At 41.9% G+C, this 26,462-nt stretch overlaps 1 protein-coding gene across 2 annotated transcripts in view; it reads left to right on the top strand.

Moving 5' to 3' along the window:
- The window catches only part of LOC111874489 (alpha-tocopherol transfer protein-like), a 106,313-nt gene that overhangs the window by 40,064 nt on the left and 39,787 nt on the right, over nt 1-26,462 (top strand). Inside the window, exon 1 of one of the 2 annotated variants that reach the window (XM_023870034.2) lies at nt 18,389-18,511. The exons of the other annotated variant lie outside the window; for it this stretch is intronic. Coding sequence (XP_023725802.1) covers nt 18,493-18,511 — 19 coding nt within the window. The 5' untranslated portion in view covers nt 18,389-18,492. Of the gene's footprint in view, nt 1-18,388; nt 18,512-26,462 lie in introns of those variants that run through there. 2 annotated transcript variants of the gene reach the window in all.

Consider the following 26,462-nt stretch of genomic DNA (forward strand, 5'->3'; position numbering starts at 1 on the left):
CATGTCACTTCAGGGGCCACGCGGCAGGGTAGTTAGTTGAGGCACTATGCGACAAGCCGGAAGGTCGTGGGTTGGATTTCCGATGAGGTAATTGCTTTTTTCAATCCAATTAATCCTTACAATTGCACTACGATCCTCGGGTCGACTTAGCCTCTGACAGAAATGAGTACCAGGAACCTTCCCAGGGGTAAAGAACGGCCGGCGCGCAAGGCTGACAGCCTCACCGCCGCCTGTGAGCCGATTGTATAGAAAATGTGGGAGCCTCGACGTCTAACAACTTATGAGTCTACACGGCCTCTTACAGGGATACCTTTATTTTTCTTTTTTATATGTGATGTCGCAAAGGCTTTTCTTACCCCTGTAGTTTTAGAAATCCTGAGTCTGATGTCTGGGGTCATGCCCTCTACTAAAATCTATAGCTTGTCAAAAGGTTAACCTGCCTCCACTTAAAAATGTTATATCTACCCCTGACATTTCATAAATCAGTGTAGTGCTAGAGTATTTCGTCTGGGACCTATCATTTGCTCACTCTGATGTAACTTAAGATTCTTGAGGGGTTCATGTCTCGAGACACTGGGCTGCAACTTTAGATTAGATTACTTTTTAAGAACGAGACCAGAGTTGAAGGGTGCATTTTTATCTGGGTTGTTGCTAGGAGATGGCTGGCCAAACTTATGTCCGCTAGCGTTTTTTTTATGTAATATACATATAGTTCAATAAATCCTCTATATTCTGTAATGAGTATTTGCTCTTTGTCTTTGGAATACATGCTAAGGCAGCCAACTGATCATCATCATCATCACTGCATTATTACGCTACCGTTCGGCCAACATAATTCAGTCAGCCCACCGATATCTTGGGTCAGGACAGTCACCCCATAATAACATACCTTATCATATAAATTACTATATGTACACCAAGGTAAAAGAAAAAAAAACACAGTTATCCCTGTAACAGGCCGTGGAGGTCCACGGGGTTGTGAAACTTCGAGGCTCCCACATTTTCTAGACAATCGGCTCACAGACCGCGGTGAGGTTGTCAGCCTTACACGCCGGAAGCCCTTAACCCCCAGGAAGATTCCTGGTACTCGTTTCTTTAGAGGCTGTGTCGACCTCAGGATCATAGTGCTGCTGCAAGGATTAAGTTAATTAAAAAATCCAATGACCACATCTGGAATCGAACGTGCAACATTCCGGCTTGTAGCACAGTGCCTCAACCAATTACCGATAGCACATTCTGGTCCACTATCGAGTACTAGTAAGTGGTGTTCCGTGAACCAGAGAATATTGCACAGATTTGTAGCGTGTATAAAAACAGGCGACCAAACTACAGAAACAGTAGTCGCAGCTGCATGTCGAAACCGAAATCGTGTATTATGAATCCTGTTTGTCTGTCTGTTTTACGAGTGTTGTAATTACAGTGAAGAACGACCTCTGTGTTTTGCGTCTCAGTTTTTTAGCAGCTGCCAGTATGAAGTCAAATAAACTGAAGAGGGACCTTGAAATATTCAGAAATGAAAGACGCGAAGAATACTTCCATTGGAAGGTAAAACAAAGGTTAATTTGTCCCTGTGCTTAACTAATTAAGCACTATGCCATGATGGCTTATGTGGGAGTAGATGTATAGATCAACGTATTCTTGACCTCGACACTAGCTGGAGGTGAGTGGTCAGCTTCACGCCCCGGCCGCTTTACCCCCGGGGAGAAAGCCCCCCCCCCAGTGCCCATTTGATAGGAGGCTGGGTGGGCCCCAGAGCCGGTCTGGACTACGTGGAGCAGAGAATATTCTTGAATCTCCCGGGATTCGAACTCCGGTCCCTCGGATTTCCAGCCCGTAACCAGTCGCTATATCGACTGCGCTCTCTCGGATCCCACTTCCGTAGAAAACGTATTAAATTCGTATCCAGCAAAAGCGATTTGTTAATACTACTGCCGTGCCACCCAAAGTCCTCTTAGCGTCTTATCAAGTGTCATGCAGAATAACACCGGACAAGAAATGCCGCACGATTGCTGAAACTGTGATACTCCTAGCTGGGACAGATATGGTACAAACAATGTTCGATGAAAAATGTGCTCAGCAGCTTCGGAATATAAAAAGGAAAAGCTATCGCTGTAGCAGGCCGTGGAGGCCCATCGGGTTGTGAGACGTCGAGGCTCCCATATTCTCTAGGCCGTCGGCTCACAAACGGCTCTGAAGTTGTCAGCCTTACACGCCGGCCGCCACTTAATCCCGAGGAAGATTCCTAGTACTCATTTCTATTAAGACTGAGTCGACCTCAGGGCCATTGTGCGGCTGGAAGGATTTTTTTTTCCTTGGCACTACAGCCCCATTGGGCTTAGGCCTACCTCCATGAACTTCGCTGGAAGGTTTAAGTAAGGTAAAAAATATTGTCCCTGTGATTACGTAATTAAACACTACACCATGAAGACGTACGGAGGAGTGGATGTATAGATCCACGTTTTCTTGACCTCGGCACTAGCTTGAAGTGAGTGGAAGGATTAGGTCAATTTAAAAAACCCGTTTCCCTTATTGGGAATCGAATTTGCGCCATTCCGGCTAGCAGCATAGTGCTTTAATCAACTACCGATATCAAACAACACGTTCTTTCGTTTGATTTCTGATAAATCGGAAGATTTAGAAGAGCGGACGATTGAGAAGTTGAGAAACAAACGTTTTTCGATACGGATTAACGAAGCGACTGATTGTAGTATTGGTCATCTGGTAGCTTACGTGCGATACGTTGAAAATACAACAATTAATGAATATATGCTTTCCTGCAAACTTATAAAAAGAAGAGCAACAGCAGAAGAACTCTTCAAAATTGTTGATCATTTCATAAAAGAGAAAGCACATAATTTTCAGACTGTGTTGGTGTTTTCACGGATGCGGCTCTACTAATGACGGAAATAAAGGACAGGAGGCTTTAATTAAGCAGTCAACATTAGAATCTGTGTGGATGCACTGTATGGTACATCGTGAATACTGGTTACGAAAGAAATACTCCCAAAACTGAGTGAGATGATGGATACAGCGATAAAACTGTAAACTACGTAAAGACTTGTGCACGGAAGTGCGGACGTTATGCAGAATTGCGCGAGGGAATCGGGCACGCTATCGGTCGCTCGTGTCTTACTGTAAGTCCGTTGTTTATCAAGAGGAAAAGTTGTCGCTCGTGTTTACAACTTGCGAGAAGGAGTAGCACGGGTTTTGTACTCATTTCTATTAGAGACTGAGTCGACTCAGGGTCATAGTGCGGCTGGAAATATTAGGTAAAGTAGAAACGGTAAAGTTCTCCCTTTCATTACCTAATTAAGCACCACGCCATGAAGGCGTATATGGGAGTGGAAGTTTCCTTCACCTCGGCACTAGATGCTGAGCATTTTCTCATTGAACATTTTGTTTCTGAGTTTGCATATTTAAGTGATACTTTTTTAGAAGTGCAATACTTTGAACCAAAGTATGTAAGGAAAAGGACGACAGTAACATTATCGTAGTGACAGTTAAAGTGAAGGAATTGATTAGGAAGTTGGACTTGTAGGTCAGGAAACTAGAAGGGAAATAATTCAACATGTTTTCCGGCTCGAAGAATTTGGTAGAGGAAATCAGTGTGGCAACAAGTGATACTGAACTTTATCAGCGTATTATGATCATTTGGTTTATTCGTAATCCAGGTTTTCTAAGTATTTTCCAGAAGCAGTAAGTGATAAATACAAATGGATCATGGATACATTTCGTACTAATTCGCCCCCAAATTACGACTTTTCTCTTGAAGAAGAATTAAAAATATATTGAACTTGTATCTGTTCACTTTCCTAGGAAGTGGGACGTAGAATTTTGGGTGGGCATTGCAGGGGATTTCCCTCACCTCAGCAGGAAAGCTTTGAACATCCTCATTCGTTTGGCAATATCCTACCTGTGCGAGACTGGATCTTAGCAGTGGCGTCCATCAAAACAAATTATTATTCTACGATGAACCTGGAAAACTACCTTAGCGTGGCCATTTCAAAGCTCCAACCTCGGTATGATAAGTTATGTTCAGTGAGGGAACCACATCCGTCCCACTAAACTAAACAAACCAACTCCGTGGCTTTAGTCCGCAAGTGAACTATACCGATCGTGCGACCGCCGCTTGTCGGCGAAATTAGTGCCAACTTGGCCGCGCCATAGCTCAAGCGGTTAGTCGATGGATTCTCACCGCGGCGGCCCGGGTTCGATCCCGGGTCTGGTCAAGTGGGATTTGTGGTGGACAAAGTGGCGTTGGGGCAGGTTTTCTCCGAGTACTTCGGTTTCCCTTGCCAATCTTCATTCCACCAAATTCTCCATCATCATAATCAGCCGGGGCAGGCTACAACAGGCCAATCAGTGGCCGCCGTGCAGAGTGGATCCAGTTGGACTCCACCCCCAACTAAGCGAATTAGTGACAACTTTAGCGGATAGAGGGTGTCGCGTGGTCAGCGCAACGAATCCCCATGGCCGTTAATTTCGGGTTTCTAGACCGGAACCGCTATTTCCTTGAAATAGCTCCTCAATCATCATCATGAGGCTGAGTGGATCCCGTTCCAGACCCACTACTTCTCAGAAAATATCTGGTAGCGCCGGGAATCGAAACCGGACCTCTGGAACTGCAACCAGGAAGTCTAACCACTAGACCACAGAGAGGGCCATCCGTCCCACTAATCCAGGTATAAAAAATAAAAACTAAAATTAAATACATCGAATAACACGTAGTGAAAGAAATGTATGGTCATAGCTAAATTTTATGTCAAATTTCTTTGCACTTGTTCTGGAAGGGGGCATACAACTTATTAATTTTTTTTAAGTCGGGCGCAACGTAAAAAATTTCGGGAACCCCTGGTGCAGAGAAAGAGAATTCTATACTCAATTCAAGATTCTTACGTTCATGAATAAGGTAAGATAAAAGGTAACAGCAAAGCTATCCCTGTAACAGGCCGTGAAGGCCCAAAGGTTTGTGAGACGTCGAGGCTCCCACATTTTCTCTAGACAGTAGGCTCACAGATGTTGGTAAGGTTGCCAGTCTTACGCGCCGGCCGACCTTTACCGACAGGAAGATTCCTGGCACTCATTTATATTATAGGATTAGTCGATCACAGGGTCATAGTGCGGCTGGAAGGATTAGGTCAATTGAAAAAAATCCACTTCACCATGAATGGAACCCTCGATCTTCCGGCTTGTAGCATAGTGCTTCAACTAACTACAGTACCGCGTGCCCCGCGTTCCTGGATAACACTACGGAAAACTAAAACAGTATCAATAAATCTAATACTTTTCACCACCGACCCCTCCACACAAATACACACATACACACAGTCAGTGTGTAAAATCGAGGTTACGTCCCTGAGTGAATATTCTTATTGGCAAACACAGTGGATGTTATGTATAGAGACTATTCTTCGTTTATATGAAATTGAAATTATGCTGTGAGGGGTAGCATGGACTGGATTAATCTGGCTCAGGACATGACCTAGTGGCAGGCTATTTTGAACACAGTGATGAACGTTCGGGTTCCATAAAGTGCTGGGAGTATCCTTAATAGCCGAGCAATTAGTGGCTTCTCAAGAATGACTCAGCTCCTTAAACTTAGTTTGTTAGTTGGTTGATTAGTTAGTTAGTTAATTTGCATTTGAGTTCAAGAGATAACGAGTTGGGTGCAGAGACCGGCACTACAGAGGCTTTTCAGGGTTTTCTTGACCTCCCATGAATATACAAGGATAAAACTTAAAGTAAGCCACTATATGAAGCTCACATGCCCTTGCCAGTTCACTTATCGACCTACCTGTCCTGTTAACCAAATCCATGGACCAGAGCACTTCTCTAAGCGCTTAAAGTAGAGACATTCCCAACATTTTATGGAACCCGGACGTTCATTGCTGTGTTCACAAAAGCTCTGAGTCAGGTCAGTAGGGTTCACGCCTTCCTGTTATATTTATTTAAAACTTATTTTCAATATTAATCTCCCACCTATGCCTAACACTTTGCAACTGGTCTGCTTCCTTCAGAATTATCTTCCGAAACTTTGTGTAAATTTCTCTTCTCTCCCATGCATGCTTCATGCCTCGCCTATCTCATCTTCCTTGATTTGAATATTCTGATAATAACCAAAACCTAAAAATTACTAAGTTCCTTATACATTTTTTCCAGCTTTCTGTTTCTCCTCAGTTGTCTTCTTCCCTTAGTGTGAGATACCAAGTTTCACACCAAAATAAGACAAAGGGAAAAATACAGTTTTGTTTAGGTTTCTTTTAATCTTTATACTTCAGACAGCAGATGGGAAATAGTGCCATTATCACTTTGACGAACATCGGTTATTTTACTTAACGTCACGAAATGTGTGCTTTGGCTACACTGTGTAAGTATGTTTCATGTGATTCTCTGACTGCACAGCGATTACTACTGCAAGCAGCTGTCGTGTCCCTTCGGCCGTTCTAACATTAGGATCACGTCCTTGAAACAGATTCATGTCATGGATGTATGTCCGTTTTTCTTCTGTGTTCGTGTTTTCCTGTGTAGGCTGGGGCCTTGTGAAGGGGCTGATACCCCGTCAAAGAAGTCTTCTCAAATGTCTGTAAAATTCATAATTCCATAAACTAATTTCGAATTGGAGGAAACCAAATGGTGGTGTTGGGATAGGTCAGTTGGTATAGCAATGGACTAAGGACTTAGACGGTTGGGGTTCGATCTCCGCGAAGGGGAAAGATTTTTATCTTGTCCACAACATCCAGGCCGGCTCTGGGATCCACACGGCCTTTTATTTAGGGATTTTTCCGTGGGGTTAAACATCCGGGGCGTGAAGCTGACCACTTACTCTCCATCTAGTGCTGAGGTCAAGACTGATGGGGCTATACCCCACACTCTTATGCTTTCATGGCATAGTAATTAACTGAATATAGGAACAACTTTACATTTACATTAATAGCCAAACGGCCTAATCCGTAAAGGTCTGAAGGAGAACATTAACCAAATAGTGTTTGGAATGGAGAAGAAGTGTAATTTATGTTAGGTAGGGACTTTTTTTTAATATTAATGACATTAATTTTGTACCTAAGTAAACAAATAGAATTGTGTTCTACAAGGAGTTATATTTAAACAAGGCAACAACCTGCGACTGTTTATTGGACGTTGGAGTAAATTTGTGAGGCTTGATGTACGTTCAACAAGCCGTGGCTTACGGTTCAGTGCACTTTTCCTCGCATTGTAGGTCGCTACAGAAATGTAGGTTAGCAGCTGACAGTGAGTCAAAGACCCGTTTCGAGCCAATGTTCCTTCAGACAAGCCCGACAGTCCGGCTGAATTGCATTTCAGAATTCTCCATTCTGTAAAGCGTGCGATTGAGTAAATCCGGTAAGTCACATACGGGCATGGTAGGGCGTTAGATGTTTCGTAACAAGAGTTTACATTAATTACGTTTCAGCCGTATTAAATTCATAAGCGAAAATATCAGTGTTTGACACAGTAAGACGTTTACACTCGTTCTTGCGCTTTTGTTGCAATCTGAAAACAAATCCTAACCATGCCACAGACATGGCCACGCCCGATCTGGGTGTCGTTTTTCATTGTTGTCATTTTTTTTCCTTGGCACTACAGCCCCAGTGGGCCTAGGCCTACCTCCATGAACTTCTCCGTTCACTTCAGGTTTTCTAGATCTTAGACATACGGTAGGACTCCTTGGGCGGGTGATCAGCTCGTCGCAAGGCCTCTACCTGCACACAAACATCCATGCCCTGAGTGGAATTCGAACCCACGATCCCGGCTTCCGAGCGAGCGAAGACAGTGCACGCCTTAGACCGCTCGGCTACAGCGACCGGCAGTTGTCATTTATCTGAAGAAAATATTTTTCGGACATTACTGTCTTTTTCACTTGGGGAAGTAGATCAGAAACATCTGGAAAGTTCTGAAATGTGGTGTTGGAGAAGGATGGAGAAGATCAGTTGGACCGATTATGTGAGAAATGAAGAAGTGTTAATTAGAGTCAGTGAGCAGAGGAATATCCTACACGAAATAAGAAAACGGAAGGCTAATTGGATTGGTCATGTTTTACGCAGAAACTGCCTTCTAAAAGAAGTTATCGAAGGAAAGATAGATGGGTGGCTAGAAGTGAGAAGAAGACGAGGAAGAAGATGTAAGAAGATGCTGGATGACCTTGGGGACAGAAGAGGATACTGTCATTTAAAGGAGAAAGCTCTAGATCGCATTAAGTAGAGGAATTGTTTTGGAAGAGACTGTGGACCTGTCGTCTTGACAGATTACTGATGATGATGATGATGACTGTCTTTTTGGATGTGATGCTATGTAGACTGGTGGAAGTTTGTCGACGTTTCGGAGGAACGTCTGCCTCCATTTTAGGGTAGAGGAATATGCCGAGAGTGGGCACTGTAGTGTGGAGTAAGACGAGGGACTGGAGAGGATTCGGGACGTTGTTCGAGCCTGTGGATATCAGAGCAGTGAAAAATGTGTGGCCTTTGAAATGGTCTTTTTGCAAGAATTGGCAGATGGCAGAGAACTCTAAGTGAGCCAGTGAGAGGCGTGAGGGGACGTGGGGAGACGAGATTAACGAAATTATGACTTCAAATGATCAAGTTTCGACGTCATATTAACTGGGAGGAGAGGAAAAATATTTTATTCCACAGTTGGCTCTTTCCCTACCCTGATGATGGAGGCAGGTCATTCGTCCAAATCATCGGTAAAGTTTAACTAGAATGCACGGCGTCATATCCCCCAAAACGGCTATTCTGAGAACAACGTAAATTGCAGCAATGCTTTATTGTTTTTGTTTCTGTGTCGACAGCTAATTTCACTGTCTCAATGATAAGAAAAGTAAAGCTATCCCTGTACCAGGCCGTGAAGGCCAATAGGGTTGTGAGACGTTGAGGGTCCCACATTATCTAGACAATCGGCTCAAAGATGGCGGTAAGGTTGTCAGCCTTACGCGGCAGCAGCGCTTTACTCCCCAAGAAAATTATTTAATTAATTCCTGGTACTCATTTCTGTTAGAGGCTGAGTAAACCCCAGGGACTAGTGGCGGCTGGAAGGATTAGGTCAACTGAAAAAATCGGGATTTGAACCCGCGACCTTCCGGCTTGTAGCGTAGCCCCTCAACCACAACGCTACCGCGTGCCTCCATCTTCACTGTCGAAGAACATGTCAAGAAAGAAACCAAAACGAAACAGGTACCCCTGAAAATGGAGGCCATAAGTTCTTCCGAAATATTGGTTGACTTTCATCGGACTACACGTCCTTATATCCCAGAAGTTATAACCCTTAATTCAAAATTTGTTTATAGATCTATGCTTAATACTATTGACATTAAAATATGCATGATATAAGAAGCCAGCGAGCCGGTCACGGTAGCCAAGCGGTCTAAGGCATGTACTGTCTTCGCTCGCTTGGAAACCGGGATCGTGGGTTCGAATCCCACTCAGGGCGTGGATGTTTGTGTGCGTCTTTCGGTGTTTGTGTACAGGTAGAGGCCTTACGACGAGCTGATCACCCGCCCAAGGAGTCCCACCGAATGTGTAAGATCTAGAAAAACCGAAGTGAACGGAGAAGCTCATGGAGGTAGGCGTAGGCCCACTGGGGCTATAGTGCCAAGGGGAAAAAATAAGAAGCCAGCGAACTATAGAAGAATGATTTATATTTGTATGAGAAGATATGAGAAAGGATGATGTATTAGATGTACTAGCTAGCTATTTCAGTATCTAGCTAATTAGTTTAAGAAGAGCACTTGCAGGCAACGTAAGGACGCACAACAGGACGCTGCCAAATAGACGTCAGAAATTATCCTTACACTCCAGCTTCTCTCGCATTACCTCACACAAGACGTACACTTCATCAGCTTGTAGTTCATAGTTGGTTATTTAATGACGCTGTCAGTATCGAGGCTACATAACGTCAACATTGGCTTCTTATATATTATGCTATATTTTATGTCAGAATTTCTCTTAGCATCGATCTGTAAACAGAGTAGCTCAGGATAGGGACAAGTGGAGGGCTCTTGTGAACACGGTAATGAATTTTCGGTTTCCGTAAGATGTTGGGAAATTCTTGAGCAGCTGAACGACTGGCGGCTTCTTAAGAAATAATCATTTTCGTAGAGTTATACAGTTATATGTGTATATATATATATATACAGGGTGTTTCACGACTTTAGGGCATAACTGCAGGAGGTGATTTCCTAGGTCTTTGTGATCAAAAACAGTTCATATAAACATGTGTCCGATTTTGGACGGCTACGGAGTTATGACCGTTTTAAACTCAGAATAGAAGGTAACGATTACTGACAATAAACGGAACAAAATAATAAACCAACATAATACATGATACATTTAAAGTATGAATGTAAAGTTAACGGCGTGAAATTACCTTTAATTTGAATTTATTGGTGGTTAAAGCTGATTTTCGAAAATGCCACCGCCGGCCGCAACATAGGCTGCCGCTCGGTTGTGAACCGCGCGGGTACATACCAACCCACCACGCCTTAGGCACCTCTCAAGTGTCGAGATAACGAGAACGCTCTGTCTGTAGCTGGCTAAAAATAGCGACCCGCCAGATGATAGACGCGGTTCACACGAGGGCATGTACAGGAATGAAAAACGGTCATAACTCCGTAACCGTCCAAAATCGGACACATGTTCATATGAACTTTTTTGATCACAAAGACCTAGGAAATCACCTCCTGCAGTTATGCCCTAAAGTCATGAAACACCCTGTTATACTCATTTGAAACAGGACGTAAAATTCTCACATTCGTGCACCTGGACCATGACTATGGAAAAATATGTTCTTCCGAAATGTCGGCGAATTTTCCACCAGATTACACGGCGCTAAATCCCAGAATATAATGCCCTCCAAAGTTATGTCGTAACTCTAGCCGTTAGTCGCCGGCTTATCACTGTCAAGCCCCGGGTTAGATCCCAGAGCAAGTCAGGGATTTTTGGTGGACAACATGGCACTGAAGTCAGTCTTCTCCGAGTACTTCAGTTTGCCCTACCAATTTTCATTCCACGAACTGCCCCACATTCTTTAATCTCGATACTGGCAGCGTCATTAAAGAACCACATTATAAGAATTTATAATAAAATTTTAAGTATTTCTTGAGAAACTAACATAAAGTTATCTGTTGCAACTGGACGCTCCTGAAGATGGCAACATATGGCTGAAATACGTCGGGCTTTGTAATTGCTACGGCCCTATGAATGAAGGAAGCAGATGACCTAGGTCTTGCATTTTGGTTTTACATAATTTAATATTTTACGTAATTTTAGTAGTATTATATTTAAGCATCCTGTTGCACTCCACACGATAAATGATACAACCTCCGTCCCAAGTGCAAACAATATATATTTATATGTCTTTGATCTTGCTCTTTCTACACTACATGTTTCGGCCTCTATCGGCCATCATCAGGTGTATACTCTTAACGTTGCTGCCACACTGAACCCAGTCTAAAACTTAACATTTAAAAACACAATGTCACGTTCTTCGTATTATCAACATCTACATCGTTGATATGTGTCTGGTATGTAGATTATGTTGCACACGTCAAACCCGATATTCTTGTAGTAGCACTCTAAAAATCTTTAGTTATGATGTTTTTAACACCTTTTAAAATTTTCTCTAAATTTTAAATTTAAAACCTTTTAAAATTTTCTCTAAATTTTAAATTTAAAATTTAGAGAAAATTTTAAAAGGTTTTAAAAACATCATAACTAAAGATTTTTAGAGTGCTACTACAAGAATATCGGGTTTGACGTGTGCAACATAATCTACATACCAGACACATATCAACGATGTAGATGTTGATAATACGAAGAATGTGACATTGTGTTTTTAAATGTTAAGTTTTAGGCTGGGTTCAGTGTGGCAGCAACGTTAAGAGTATACACCTGATGATGGCCGATAGAGGCCGAAACATGTAGTGTAGAAAGAGCAAGATCAAAGACATATAAATATATATTGTGTGCACTTGGGACGGAGGTTGTATCATTTATCGTAATTTTAGTAGCCTTGACAACTATCATCCATTTCATTATTTGATACCATATACAGCAATTAGTTCAATTGATACAGCGCCATAAAATTGCGGAAGAAATGAAACGAACTACAAGGTCCTTTCCGTGAGTTGCCGGTTTGACGCAGGCGCATGAGCGTCTGCTGGCAGTAAGTGGGGTCATCAGTTCACCTGTAGCTCCACGTGGTAGTGACGTGTCCGCCTAGCTGCATTTGTCTTTGTATTACAGGGTGACATAATCTGCTGTCATCATTTCCAATGTCATGATGACCAGGGCCCGGATTTTGATGACCTGAAAATATTTAAAAATGATCTACAAAGTGTCAGAAAAAATCCAGAAAAATGACCTAAAGGAGAAAAGAAAGAACACTTCGCTTCCATGATATTCACATTTCAGAAAACATATGAAGAAATATTCCCTAAAATGGCCAAAAATGACAAGAAATACCCTTAGAAGTCCAAAAATTTACCAAAAAAATACCTCAAAATGAAAAAATGGCCTTAAACCTAAAAATGTCAAAAAATGACAAAAAATTACCTATAAAATTTACATTTCTGTAACCAGCAGTTCATATCCAAGATTTACATATTTGAGAGTATCGCATAGGATACAAGGGAAAAAAGATGACATGTCATCAAACTCCGGGCCCTGATGATGACAGACGCCGCGAGGGACGAAGGTAAATCAAACTATATACCTACAATTAAACGTCTATGTATCACAGTCCATCAATAATGCAACAATGATTAAAATATTCACAATTTAGCACTTAACACATGTTTCAGACACAGATGGCCATCTTCAGGCGTTTCAGTGCGTCCAAACTGCTACACTGCTTTGATGCGCACTAAAATTGCGCGTTGCAGTCCACTTAAAATAACATAAATAATTACTTAAAATCCATAATTCTTTTCTATTAAGATCTCTCGTCAAATCCTATTCCACCTCGTAAGTGGCGTCGCCCACTTGTATAGAACTGTGTGATATTCCAGACGAACGTTCTTAATAGGGAAAAATATGGAATTTAAGTAATTATTTATGTTATTTTAAGTGGACTTAACGCGCAATTTTAGTGCGCATCAAAGCAGTGTAGCAGTTTGGACGCACTGAAACACCTGAAGATGGCCATCTATGTCCGAAACATGTGTTGAGTGCTAAATTGTGAATATTATAATCACTGTTGCATTACTGACATAGACGTTTAATTAAAGATGTGCAACAGGATGCTGAAATACAGAATTATATACCTACGAGTAAATTCTGTTTGGAAATGGTTTTGGACTAGATAACCGTGACCACAATATACTGTAACCTTTATAATTGCCAAAGGAATTGCATGTTACATTATGTTCTCCTTGGTTATGATACTTGTAGCCTTACCTGTGGATATAGAGTGTTCTGATCAGGATCCGAAACGTCTGCATCCAGAAGAACATAATACGAACGCACTCCATCGTGAAAATTTTAAGTAAATCCCGATGAGGTCATTGGATTTTTTTCAGTTGACCTAATCCCTCCAGCCGCACTAGGCCCTGGGGTTTACTCAGCCTCTAACAGAAATGAGTACCAGGAATTAATTAAATAATTTTCCTGGGGAGTAAAGCGCGGCCGGCGCGTAAGGCTGACAACTTTACCGCCATCTTTGAGCCGATTGTCTAGATAATGTGGGACCCTCAACGTCTCACAACCGTATGGGCCTTCACGGCCTGGTACAGGTATAGCTTATTTTTTTATATATATATTTTTACGTCAACAGATGTTTCGCTGGAATTTATCGCTTCCATATTCAAGCTCGAAGAGCAAGCCAAGCAAGAAACCAGCGTGAAACAGGTAGCAAGCTCTTCTTTATGTCTGAAATGCTTTTTTCTTCGAAACTACCGAACGAATTTCAACTAAATTTGTGTTAGTGAAGTCTACACTGAATGTTAGCTGATCAATTTAATATGTTTTCGTGTATGTCCAATATAATTCCTGCTTTACATGAATTCGACTCTTCTTTATAATGTCCATGAAAAGCGTCTTTATGATATTATTGCAAAATCGCGAATTTATTTGTCTGTAGGTCCAGACTTGGGGAATTTGCTTTCAAAATATTCTCAGATTTCTCCCTTGAATTTGCAGCGATACTAATAGTACACGTTCTTGGATATTCGCTATAAATTAACGTTACTGTTAAGATCTGAGGTCTTCACGGTATTCTTCAGTCATCGTCGTGAAAACCTCAGATCTTACAAAGTTTTCCTCTATGAGGAGGCTACTCATCGACACATTCGACACCACCCTGAAGACAGAGACGATACATCCCTCCAAAACGTCGGTTCAAACAAGATCTACACGGCGCCACATCCCAGAAGACGGCATTCTTCAAGATTTACTGTTATTTCTACAAATTATTTATGCACATGTAATTACACTGAAGTCCAGCCTGGAAGAATTCTTTCGAACGCTTCATTATACTGCAACTGTTTTCAAGAATGCGCCGCTCTTTGTGTAAAACAGCCTTCATTGCAGACTGAGTGTTAGGAACGTGTAATCTGTCCACTGTAGTAGCCATTGTAAGATAATATGTCAGTTTGTGTGACGTGAGTTTCCCCTTGAATGTATGTAAATACGCGCATCACATGGAAGTAAAATATCGTATTGCGAATGACTCTCAACTTACTTATCCTACTTCATTTATAACTTACTTGTGTAACTTCGTCTGATTTATAGCATTCTTTTCGTATGCAGTTAGCTGATTGACTGAGAATGACTACTGAAACTGACGCATAATCATGAGGTTCTATGTCAGTATGAATGGTCTTGTCTGCTGAATAAAGATGATGAATGACCATAAGACTAATGGCGTATTGTAATTTTCAATACTAAAAAAACGGAAGCATTAATAATCTCTGCAAGAAGACAGAGCATCATTTTTCAGACTTATCACGAGTTCACTCATGTGTGCATAGGTTAGTAAAAGATTAAAAAAAATATATATATATGTATATAATTTTCTATAGCCAACCACTTCCGCCCAAAAAATCGTACATAATAATTGTTTAATATATATTTCGATTCTGTATAAAGTACTGTATTTGTTCAAATATAAGGCGATTTCTTCTTAAAGAACGGTAGCTCAGTCGGTATAGCGACCAGCTACGGGCTGGACGACCGAGGGGTCGGAGTTCAAGTCCGGGTAAGGTCAGGATTTTCTCTTCTCCATATCGTCCACACCGGTCCTGGGGCCCACCCATCTTCCTATCCAATGGGTACCGGGGGCTCTTTCCCTGGGGGTAAAGCGGCAGAGGTGTGAAGCTGACCATTCCACTAAATCCAGTTACCAATCCGAACCCAGTCTTTAGTCACTGTGACACTTGACAGTGCTTTATCTAGCCGATCTCAGTGGCCGCACGTTTAAAGACACGAATCATCTTCGCCCGATCGAACTCTTGAGATCATGGGTTCGAATCCAACTCGAGATGTGGATGTCTGTGTGCTTTTATTCTGTGTTTGTGTTGTTCTATGTGTAGGTAGCGGCCTTGTGACGGGCTGACCCCTGTCCAAGAAGTTCTGTGGAGGGCTGTGCACAGATTAAAAAACTGAAAATAGCGGCCAAAGTCCACAAGGGCTATGGATGCATGGATGGATAGATATAGATAGATAGATACTTTAGTTAATTAAGATCGTGGTTTAATTAACGGCGCTGTCCTTACCTCAGACAACATAGCGTCGAATTGTGGGGTGATTACTGAGTAATATGTTGCAAAATATTGGGAGGGAGGCAGTCTTAACATAATTAACCCGGCATTTGACTCGAAAGACTAAGAAGAGCATTATAAACCTCGACCGGCCGTTTTCTGGGCCATTTCGAGATTTCCAGATTAAGAAATACTACCCATTCGATAACCACGATCTGTGTAACTTTTTGACAGAATGGCAAATGTCTGGCAGTACTTCTTTCGAAGATGGTGTTAAGTGTGTTGAGATAGGTAAATTGTGTCAAGTGGTACACTGAGATAAACACAAATAGCTTCTTTGAAAGTTTTTTCCTTCCTCTTGCTCCAAATTTGGAGCAACTTGATCATTTTACAAATGGTAGGACTCTTGGACCTAAGATTAGCTCGTCACAAGGCCTCTACCTAAACACAGGACAACACAAACACGTAATAAACGCAAGCAATACAGACATCCATGCCTTGAGTAGGATTCGAACCCACGATCTCAGCTTTCGAGCGAGCGAAGACAGTTTATGCCTCAGACGGCGCGGCTACCCAGCACATCCTTCCGGATCACCAATTCGGATTTCGTTATCAGCNTGAAGACAGTTTATGCCTCAGACGGCGCGGCCACTGTGACCGGCAGCTGACATGTGATAAAAGTAAAATTGCTCCTGTGCTTAATCCATGAAGACGGAGAGAGCACATTTCTCCAAAAAATTGGTATCGATCTTCCTAAACAACGTAAGATCCCAGAAGTTTGTCATGTTTATTGCAGAACATCATTGTCAAAAATATTTAAACTTGACAAATTACCCTATCATTCATTACTGACAGAGAGTCAGTAAATTTGCTATAAATGGTAGTAAAACAGTTGTAATATATATAATAGGTTTTCTATGCGTATCGCTAGGTAGAAGTAAATTTCAGCTTCATGAGAGTCTAGGTAACAGACGCGCAGGCGCATGTTCAGAGGTTAATTTTAGCAGTCAAAATAGCTACTGTACTTCAGGTATATAACGTATTACCGAAGAGCAGAGTTTTTGGGGGGTCAAAAGGACCCAATGCAAAGGATATTTGTAAAAAAAAATGTTTCCTGCTTATGGTGGGAAGGGTTTGTCACGTAGAGTGCTGAACAACTGGGTCGACAAATTATCTCAAGGACATTCGAAAGTCAGAGATGATGAAACGGAGGTGCGGAAGTGATTGAGACAACAGTATAAAAAAAAACTTGTGTGCTGCGTGTCTCGGCGCGTTGGTAAAGCGATGGGACAAGTGTGTCAGTTTTGGTGGAGGATATATCTAGAAATGTTTTTTCTTTTTAGGTTCGAATATCACATGTTTTACGTGTTATATCCAATTTTGACCTATTTACTGACTATATCGTGCTATCGAAAACGTTTTAAATAACTCAATGAATCCAAGTCACTAGTCGCTCAGCTGCTCAAGAATTTTCCAACGATTCATAGAACCCGAAATTGCATTATATTATTCACTAGATCCGTCAGTAGTCCCTGTCCTGAACCAGATACAACCTTGTTCATACCACCGCACATTATTTCCCTAACATGTATTTTAATATTATCCTCCCACCTACGTGTTTGTCTTCTAGCGGCCTCTTTCTTACTGGCTTTTTCACTAAAATTCCGTATACCTTCATCTTTGTTCCCATGCTTGCTGCATGCCCTGCCTATCATATTCATTTTACTTACTCATTCTAATTATATATAGTAAATATTATAAGTTATGAAACTCCTCTTTACTGAATTTTCTTCAGCCTCCCATTACGTCATCCCGCTTGGGTCCAATCAGTCATAACTTAATTCACGAAGGCCACGCCATAGCTCAAGCGGTTAGTCACTGGCTTCCCACCGCGGCGGCCCGGGTTCGATCCCGGGGTCTGGTCAAGTGGGATTTGTGGTGGACAAAGTGGCACTGGGGAAGGTTTTCTTCGAGTACTTCGGTTTCCCCTACCACTCTTCATTCCACCAATTGCTCCACAATCACCCTCACCTATCATCTGGGGCTGGTACAATAGGCCAGAAGTGGCCGCAGTACAAGGGACTTAGTTCCACCCCACTAGCAATAAAAAAAGNCTACTCAGTTGGGCCCCTTAGCAAGACCTAATCTCAATCACTAATGGGCCATAACTGAGTAGGTGTCTTCCTTCCGCACCTGAAGTCGGAAACAGATCGAGTTTCCGAAACGTCGTGTTTTCTATTTCCTAGAATTCCGGATGATGTAAAAAGTCCAAAACCCCATTAATTCTATCGTCAAAACCCGTTAGAATCTACATAATTGTTATTCACGACATGTTACGGCCGTAAACGGCCAACATCAGGTGTCTCGTTAGGCTAAACTGTTCACTGCACTTCTTACATCAATTTCAAAATTCAAATTCAAATTAAAATAGGTTGCGCTATTCAATGCGGACATATATATGATCAAATAATTGATATTAATGCAACATAATGCTGAAATATAATATTCATAGATTATAATTAACGTCTAGTTGAAGAGTGCACGTGTATGACTCAGAATTCGCTGCTGTACTGCATGCCACCGGCAAGGTTTCCCAGCTTGCCCAGCAACTGCTGAAGAGCAGTGCGACCACTCCTGCAGCTCTCGCATGAGCGGCTTGAGACAAGGTTAACCCAACGGACTAAAGCAGCCGGCGATGCGCGTAGCTGGTCAGTCTTCTTTCACCTGCTACGCAGAACGGTGTTGTATTGTTCAGTAGCGTTCGTGCTGATACACTGCACTTGGACATGACTTCAGCAGCCTTAGGTAATACACCTTGAAATGACAATTTCAGTATTTGTGAAAAGTGAAACTGTTTGTTTTCTTAAAGGGCAAGTATGCTAAGGATCTATTTTGATTGTTTAACGTTATGCAGCATTGTCTGTGCTTTTATCTCGGATGTTGTTCCCTTTGTTTTACTCCCCGCAACAATGCTCGGTTATTTTCGTGGGTTTGTAGTTTGATAGTAAGATCTTTGCACCTTCCTTTTGAATATTTATGTAGTTTACTACAGTTGACGTTAATTTGCAGGATTTACAGTAAGATACGAAGATGAGGTGGGCAGGGCATGTAGCGCGAATGGGGGAGAAGAGCAATGCATATAGGATATTTGTGGGAAAGCTAGAAGGAAAGAGACCACGGGGAAGACCAAGGCGTAGGTAGGTGGACAATATTAAATTGGATCTTAGAGAGATAGGATGGGATGATGTGGATTGGATTGATCTGGTTCAGGATAGAGACCAGTGGAGGGCTCTTGTGAACACGGTAATGAACCTTCTGGTTCCATAGAATGCTGTGAAATTCTTGAGTAGCTGCAGATTTGGCTTCTCATCAAGAAGGGCTCAGCTCCATAAGTAAGTACATTAAGATACATAAGGGGCACGCGGTAGCGTAGTTGGTTGAGGCACTGTGCTGCAAGGCAGAAGGTCGCGGGTTTCATTCCCGATGTCGGTGGATTTTTCAATTTACCTAATCCTTCCAGCCGCATTATGACCGTGGGGTCGACTCGACCTCTAAGAGAAGAGAGTACCAGGAATCTTCCTGGGGTTAAAGGACGGCCGGCGCGTAAGGCTGACAACCTTACAACCATCTGTGAGGCGATTGTCAAGTAAATGGAAACCCCAACGTCTCTCAACTCTATGGACCTCCATGGCCTGTTATAGGGATAGCTTTACTTTTTTACTTAACAGTGAGATACATACATTTTAAGTGAATGCTGAAGACATTTTAGATTTAACGGGAAAGACCCTATAGCCTTTAAGAGTTTGATTTTTTTCCATATTTTTTTGGAACCATTGATTCTCACACACTTCCCACATGCTCTGTCGTTGCAATGCTCTTACATTTTTATTTATATAGATTGTACGAGGGCAAGTCAGTAAGTTACAAATGGATATAGAACGTAAACAAATAAGAGTACTGATTTGAAAAATGCTTTTATTTCTCAACGCAATCTCCCTGTACATTGAGGCACAAGCCCCTGAAAACCAGCAGCATAAAATTCTTTGGGCTGATATCGGAACCAGGCTTGTTCACACGGCATGGCCTACCTCATAATGCATGACAGGTTGCATGCTTCCGTTGAATGGCCAATACGAAGTTTCGTGAGGATGTTATAGTAGGAGTCGGCATTTACGGTTTGTCCTTGAGGCTGGACTGCGGTGAGCAGTATACCTTCGTGATCCCAGAAAACTGTGAGAATCACTTTCCTGGAGGACATTGTCACCTTAAACTTTTTTTTTTTGGCAGGCGACGCAGGATGTTCCCACGGCATTGACGCACGCTTTGTCTCGGGCTGGTAATAGCGAACCCAAGACTCATCACCTGTGACAATTCGGGCTAGCGTATCGTGTCCATCGTGGTAGCGATTGAGATGCAGTAATGCCAGACCCATTCTTTGCATTTTGTGTTGTGGGGTCAGCATGCGCGACACCCATCGTGCACACTTTGTGAAAACCTAACCTGTCATGCATTATGAGGTAGGTCATGCCCTGTGAACACTCCTGGTTCCGACAGCAGCCCAAATAATTTTATGCTGCTGGTTTTCAGGGGCTTGTGAAACGATGGCACAAGTGCCTCAGTGTACATGGGGATTATGGTGAGAAATAAAATCATTTTTCAAATCAATATTCTTATTTAAGTTCTGTATCCATTTGTAACTTACTTATTGACTTACCTACGTATTAAAATGGATGTGTATGTTGACCTCTAGTCATAATGTGGCTATCCACATATTTTAACGTGCTAATGACCGCTTATCTATGCTGTATTGTCATTCAGTTTCAGAATGTAGCAGGAAGCTTTTATCGCGTTTCTCGATTTTTTTGTTGTTTGACAAGCTACGAGGGCAAAAATTCATGGATAATTATTATGTTGAAGAAAGCAGTCTTCTGGGATTTGGCACCGTGTATATGTGATGTTAACCGACGTTTCGGAGGAACGTCGGTTAACACCACATACACACGGTGCCAAATCCCAGAAGACTGCTTTCTTCATGGTCACCGCCGTGAAAGCCTCAAATCTTACAATTATTATGTTGTTTGTTCTGTTAATTTACGATGACACGAACTTCTAAACTTAACGTGACGTCGATCGAGTGTGGTAGCATGCCTTAAAATCATAAATCTAAAACTTCCGGTTTAGTGTGAGTTAAAAATCCGGCACCTACTTGGACGAACTGAGAGAAGAATAGATTAGTAAGAAAACCAGTCTCTGGCCTGGTATCGAACTGGCTATCTTCAAATGAAGAATCAGAAGCATTGGGCCAACCCGCCTTCTAGTAACAATTACATGCTTTGTAATTATGATAAGGGATCAAATGCAATGAGTTTGCTGGACAGCACAGCCATGTAACGAAATTTCGGCCCGGTGTGACGTGAGGCGCATTTTTTGTGATTAAATAGCCTTACTATCCAACATGTTTCGGCCTTGGTTGACCATCTTGAAGGGCAATGAATGCTAAAGGAAACTTTACATAATTTATGGAAAATATTCTAAAATATGTTGGTCATTTAAATTTAATTTAATTTTAAACCATTAAATTCGTTTAAGCCGGTCACGGTAACCGAGCGGTCTGAGGCATGAACTGTCTTCGCTCGCTAGGAAGCCGGGATCGTGAGTTCGAATCCCACACAAGGCATGGATGTTTGGTATGTGTATGTGTTTATTCTGTGTTTGTGTTGTCCTGTGTTTATGTAGAGGCCTTGTGGCGAGCTGATCACCCATCCAAGGAGTCCTACCGTCTGTAAAGTGATCAAAATTAAAAAAAAAAAAAACCTCGACACTGCAAATGTGTAAGAGGAACGGAGTAAGGAATTAAGTAAATGCGTTCTGGGTACATTTTATGGCATTTTTACACCTATCTGAACACTATGAACGTCATAGGTATGAAAATATTACTCTTCTTTATAACATATAACTGACACCTTCTTTGACTCTATGAAATACATGAAATTTCCTATGGGAAGGGGGAGTGGAGGACGGCCGGCGCGTTAAGGCTGAAAACCTTACCGCCATCTGTGAGCCGATTGTCTAGAGTCTAGAAGATGTGAGAGCCTCGACATCTCACAGCCCCGTGGGCCTTCACGGCCTGTTTTAGGGATAGTTTTACCTTCTTTATGTGTATATTACTTAGGTCAACTTATTACCTGATAGCAAAACTTCCATAGATGAAATTATTGGGGATCATCAGTGTGGGTTTCGACATAACAGCTCGACTACTGATTAGATATTTTGCATTCGCTAGATACTAGAGAGAAAATGGGAGTACAGTGAGACAGTACATCAGCTATTCATAGGCTTCAAGAAAGCCTATGATTCAGTTATGAGGGAAGTATTGTACAACATTCTGATAGATTTTGGCCTGGCTAGGGCTTCTGATTCCCATGTTCGCAATCCACTTATAACAGCCAGTGTGATAGAAAACATACGAAATACGGGTTTGAAAAATCTGTTTTAACAACCATTTTTCATGAAAGTAACAACTAGCGACAAAGACACTACGAGTAATATTCACAAGTTCTCCTATCGGTCGAATTATTGCTACCTGAAAAAGCAGTGCCTACTGCGATCCATATTGCAGTTATCAGAAGCAAAGGCATAAACATGTTGCTGTATAGAGGAGATGGAAATTCCTATAAGTGAATATGGGAAAGCCAAGCGATTGTGTCAGTGTGCAGGTCGTTTAGTATACACAGCACGAATCATACTGTTTACAGACAGTTGCAAAATTCCGAAGCACGTTGTTCGTTATTTCACAGCGAGAATTTAAATTTGCCGATGAATTGTTCGGTGACGTATAGAAATGAATGTCAGTGGATTATTGAAGTGAACTCAAATATATTACATATGGCCCCATTAAGATGTTTTATCGGCACCGTCATTTACAAAACCTTCGAAAATGAATGGAAGAACTGTCCTACTTTTTGGGACATAAACGTCTCGACAAATGACGGGGCTCAAACCTGAAGGCCTGTCTTATACAGACACAGCTCACAGTAAATGAAAGACTCGAAATTCGTATTTAGAATTAATTCTAATACTTGATTATATTAATTCGTTTTTATTTATTTAAAATGGTCACACGCCCAAGATGGATTTGAAGGCGCTAAAGCTGGATAGGCTCTCTGCGTTTGCCTGTTTACCGTGCTAATTATCTCGGTAGTGCTTGTCTTCCGATAAAGTAAGTGGTGCCAGCTTTCAGATTGAATTTATTCTGTTCATAATATTGTATAATAAGCGATATAAGAATATCCATTTATCGTTTTGGACGTTAAAATTAATATTTCTTATTAATACAAAACATAACATAAAATCTTCATGTGATGTCCTTAATTAAATCATTGCAGTTTTTCAAGTTACCTAATCCTTCCAGCCTCACTGTGGCCCTGGTGTCGACTCAGCCTTGAACAGAAATGAGTACCAGGAAATTTCCTATGGGAAGGAGGGGGTAGAGGGCGGCCTGCGCGTTAAGGCTGACAACCTTACCGCCATCTGTGAGCCGATTGTCTAGAAGATGTGGGAGCCTCGACATCTCACAGCCCTGTGGGCCTTCACGGTCCGTTTCAGGGATAGCTTTACCTTCTTTATGTGTATATTACTTAGGTGAACTTATTACCTGATAGCAAAACTTCCATAGATGAAATTATTGGGGATCATCAGTTTGGGTTTCGACGTAACATATCAACTACTGATCAGATCTTTTGCATTCGTCAGATACTGGATAAAAAATGGGAGTACAATGAGACAGTACATCAGCTGCTTGTAGACTTCAAGAAAGCCTATGATTCAGTTATGAGGGAAGTGCTGTACAATATTCTGATAGATTTTGGGGTACCTATGAAATTTTTAGGCTGATTAAAATGTGTTTAAATGAAACGTATGGTAAAGTCCGTACAGGTAACATCTGTCAGATAATTTTCCTATTAAGAATGGTCTAAAACAAGGAGATGCTTTATCACCACTACTTTTCAACTTTGCTTTAGAATATGCCATTAGGAAGGTCCAGGAAAACCAAGTGGGACTGAAATTAAACGGGACATATCAGCTGTTGGTCTATGCTGATGATGTGAATCTACTGGGTGATAATATAGATACCATAAAGACAAGCACACAAACTTTAACTGACGCAAGTAAGGAGGTTGGCTTAGAAGTAAACACAGAGATAACTGTTGCTGTCTGGTCACCAGAATGCAGGGCAAAATCATGACATAAAAATAGGTAACAGATGTTTCGAAAATGTGGCACAGTTCAGATATCTGGGAACGACGTTGACAAATGCAAACCTGATTCAGGGGGAAATTAAGAAGAGACTGAACTCGGCTAATGCTTGCTACCGTTCAATCTAGAATCTTTGTCTTCTTGTCTGCTGGCCAAAAACATAAAAAATAGAATATACAAAATTATAATTTTGCCTGTGATTCTGTATGGATGTGAAACTTGGTCTCTGACATTAAGGGAGGAACATAGAATGAGGGTGTTTGCGAACAGGGTGCTGAGGAAAATATTTAGACCGAAGAGAGATGAAGTGACAGGAGGTTGGAGAAAACTACATAATGAGGAGCTTCATAACTTGTACTCTTCTCCAAGTATAATTAGAATGATCAAGTCAAGGAGGATGAGATAGGCAGGGCATGTAGCATGAATGGTGGAGAAGAGGAATGCATATAGAGTATTGGGGGAAAGCCAGATGGAAAGAGATCACTTGGAAGACCAAGGCATAGGTGAGTGAACAATATTAAAATTGGTGCTTTGGAACTATCGACATGACACTGAACTCTGATCCCGTTTTAGAGAAATACAGTCAATAAGGATATGCATCGGGCTGATCATATATCTAAGAAGTCCTACCGACTGTATGAGATTAACAATTTCAGAATTAATAGTAAATGGAAACAGACCAGAGAGCCTAACTACACGTATATGCATTCAGAATCACGTGATCATAAAGTTGGAAGTTGTGATCACTCACTCACTCATGGAGCTGAGCCCTTATAGCCAACTATACAGCTACTCAAGAACTTTCCAGCATTTTCTGGAACCTGAAGGTTTATTACCATGTTCACAAGAGCCCTCCACTGGTCCCTATCCTATTCCAGATCAGTCCAATCCATACCATGCCGTCCTACTTCTTTTAAGATCAGTTATATTGCCAGAATTTCATAATGAACTGGACTGGAAAGTTATAACAAGGCATTAAGTGAGCTGTGAAATTAATTCGTAAGGTGTTTGATACAAAAAAAGGTTAAGTTGTCCTTGTTCTTAATTAATTAAGCGCACATGATGAAGACATATGGAGGAGTAGACGTATAGCTTCAACATTCTCGGCCTCTGCACTAGATGGGGATGAGTGGTCAACTTCAAGCCCCTGCCACTTCCCCCCCCCCCGGACAAACAAGGATGCCTGATAGTCCCCAGAGCCGGACTGGATGCTGTGGACTAGAGACAAGTCTCTTGCTTCTTCCAGGAATCAAACCGCGGCCACCCAGCCCCTGGACCGCGGCTATACCGACTGAGCTATTCCGACTTGTAAACTGTTTTAGGGCCCCCATACACACACAGTTTGGCCTGCAGTTCGGCCTGCACAGTTGAAGACTGAAAGGCAAAACTGACGTGTGTGGTGCGGCCGGCCGGCCAATCGTTTGGACTGTTGGCCTGTGGGAAACTCGTCAGTCCGTCAGTTCTGCCTGCAGGACCGTAGCACGTGACGTGTGTGACTCAACATTATAGGCTGGAAGACCGTGATTGTGGCATGAAGCCTGCCGCTTTATATGCGCGTGTATGGGGAGGAAAGGGAGGGGGTAAACTGTCACAGTTTTTCCTGTAAGGTCGATCGGAAGGCCAAACTGTGTGTATGGGGGCCCTTAATAAAATTATTTAACTTTGCTTACAATGTAACCTATACCCCCTTTACCGGGAGTTCAGAAGGACGATGTCTTGCCTTTGAAAGTCTTCACAGGGCGTTGTTGCAACACGGTACCAACGAGCCACTGATGTAAGTGATATGGCGTAATCCCTGGTTACAAAACCTATCACTAGTATGGAATATTGGATGTCTTTCATCAAGAGGAACGTCTTTTTATTGCTAAACGACACACACTGTTGCTAAACACATACTGTACTTCAAAGCTTAATCGTTTCATAAACGTTGCTCGTTCCTTTTTCTTTTGTTCTGAGACGCACAAGTGAAACTTTCTGAACTGTTAAAGCGAGTAAATGTTGACTCACACATCTGAACCCACTGCTCCAACAGATCCACGAAATCTATCCGCTTGACTATGGCAGATATTACCGATTGTCATTTAGAAACTGGGAACGAGTTTGGCATGAAACGAAATGCGTTTCTTCTCTTATGCGTCGCAGAGTTTTCGTTTTATTTCCGGTAAAATATTCAGTAGGAATTAATACTCATGTTTTATTGCATCCTGTTGTGTAAATCACAATAGATAATGTTTATTATAATCCTGCGAACACAACACAATTTCCAGCAGGTGTAGTTAGCTGTCGTAAACAGCACCTGCACCTGCTGGAAATGGTGTTGTGTTGGCAGGACTATGAATGAATGTATAAGGGATGGGCCTTCTCGGCCCTTGCACCGCGACCTACAGTGGTCTATTGTGCTTTTGGCAGGACTATAGTAAACACAACACCATTTCCAGCAGGTGGAGTTGATGTCTGAGGTAACACCTCACTTGTTGCAAATATTGTTGTGTTGACAGCA

The sequence above is a fragment of the Cryptotermes secundus genome, unplaced genomic scaffold (assembly GCF_002891405.2).
Source record: "Cryptotermes secundus unplaced genomic scaffold, Csec_1.0 scaffold532, whole genome shotgun sequence".
NCBI classification, from domain to species: Eukaryota; Metazoa; Arthropoda; class Insecta; order Blattodea; family Kalotermitidae; genus Cryptotermes; species Cryptotermes secundus.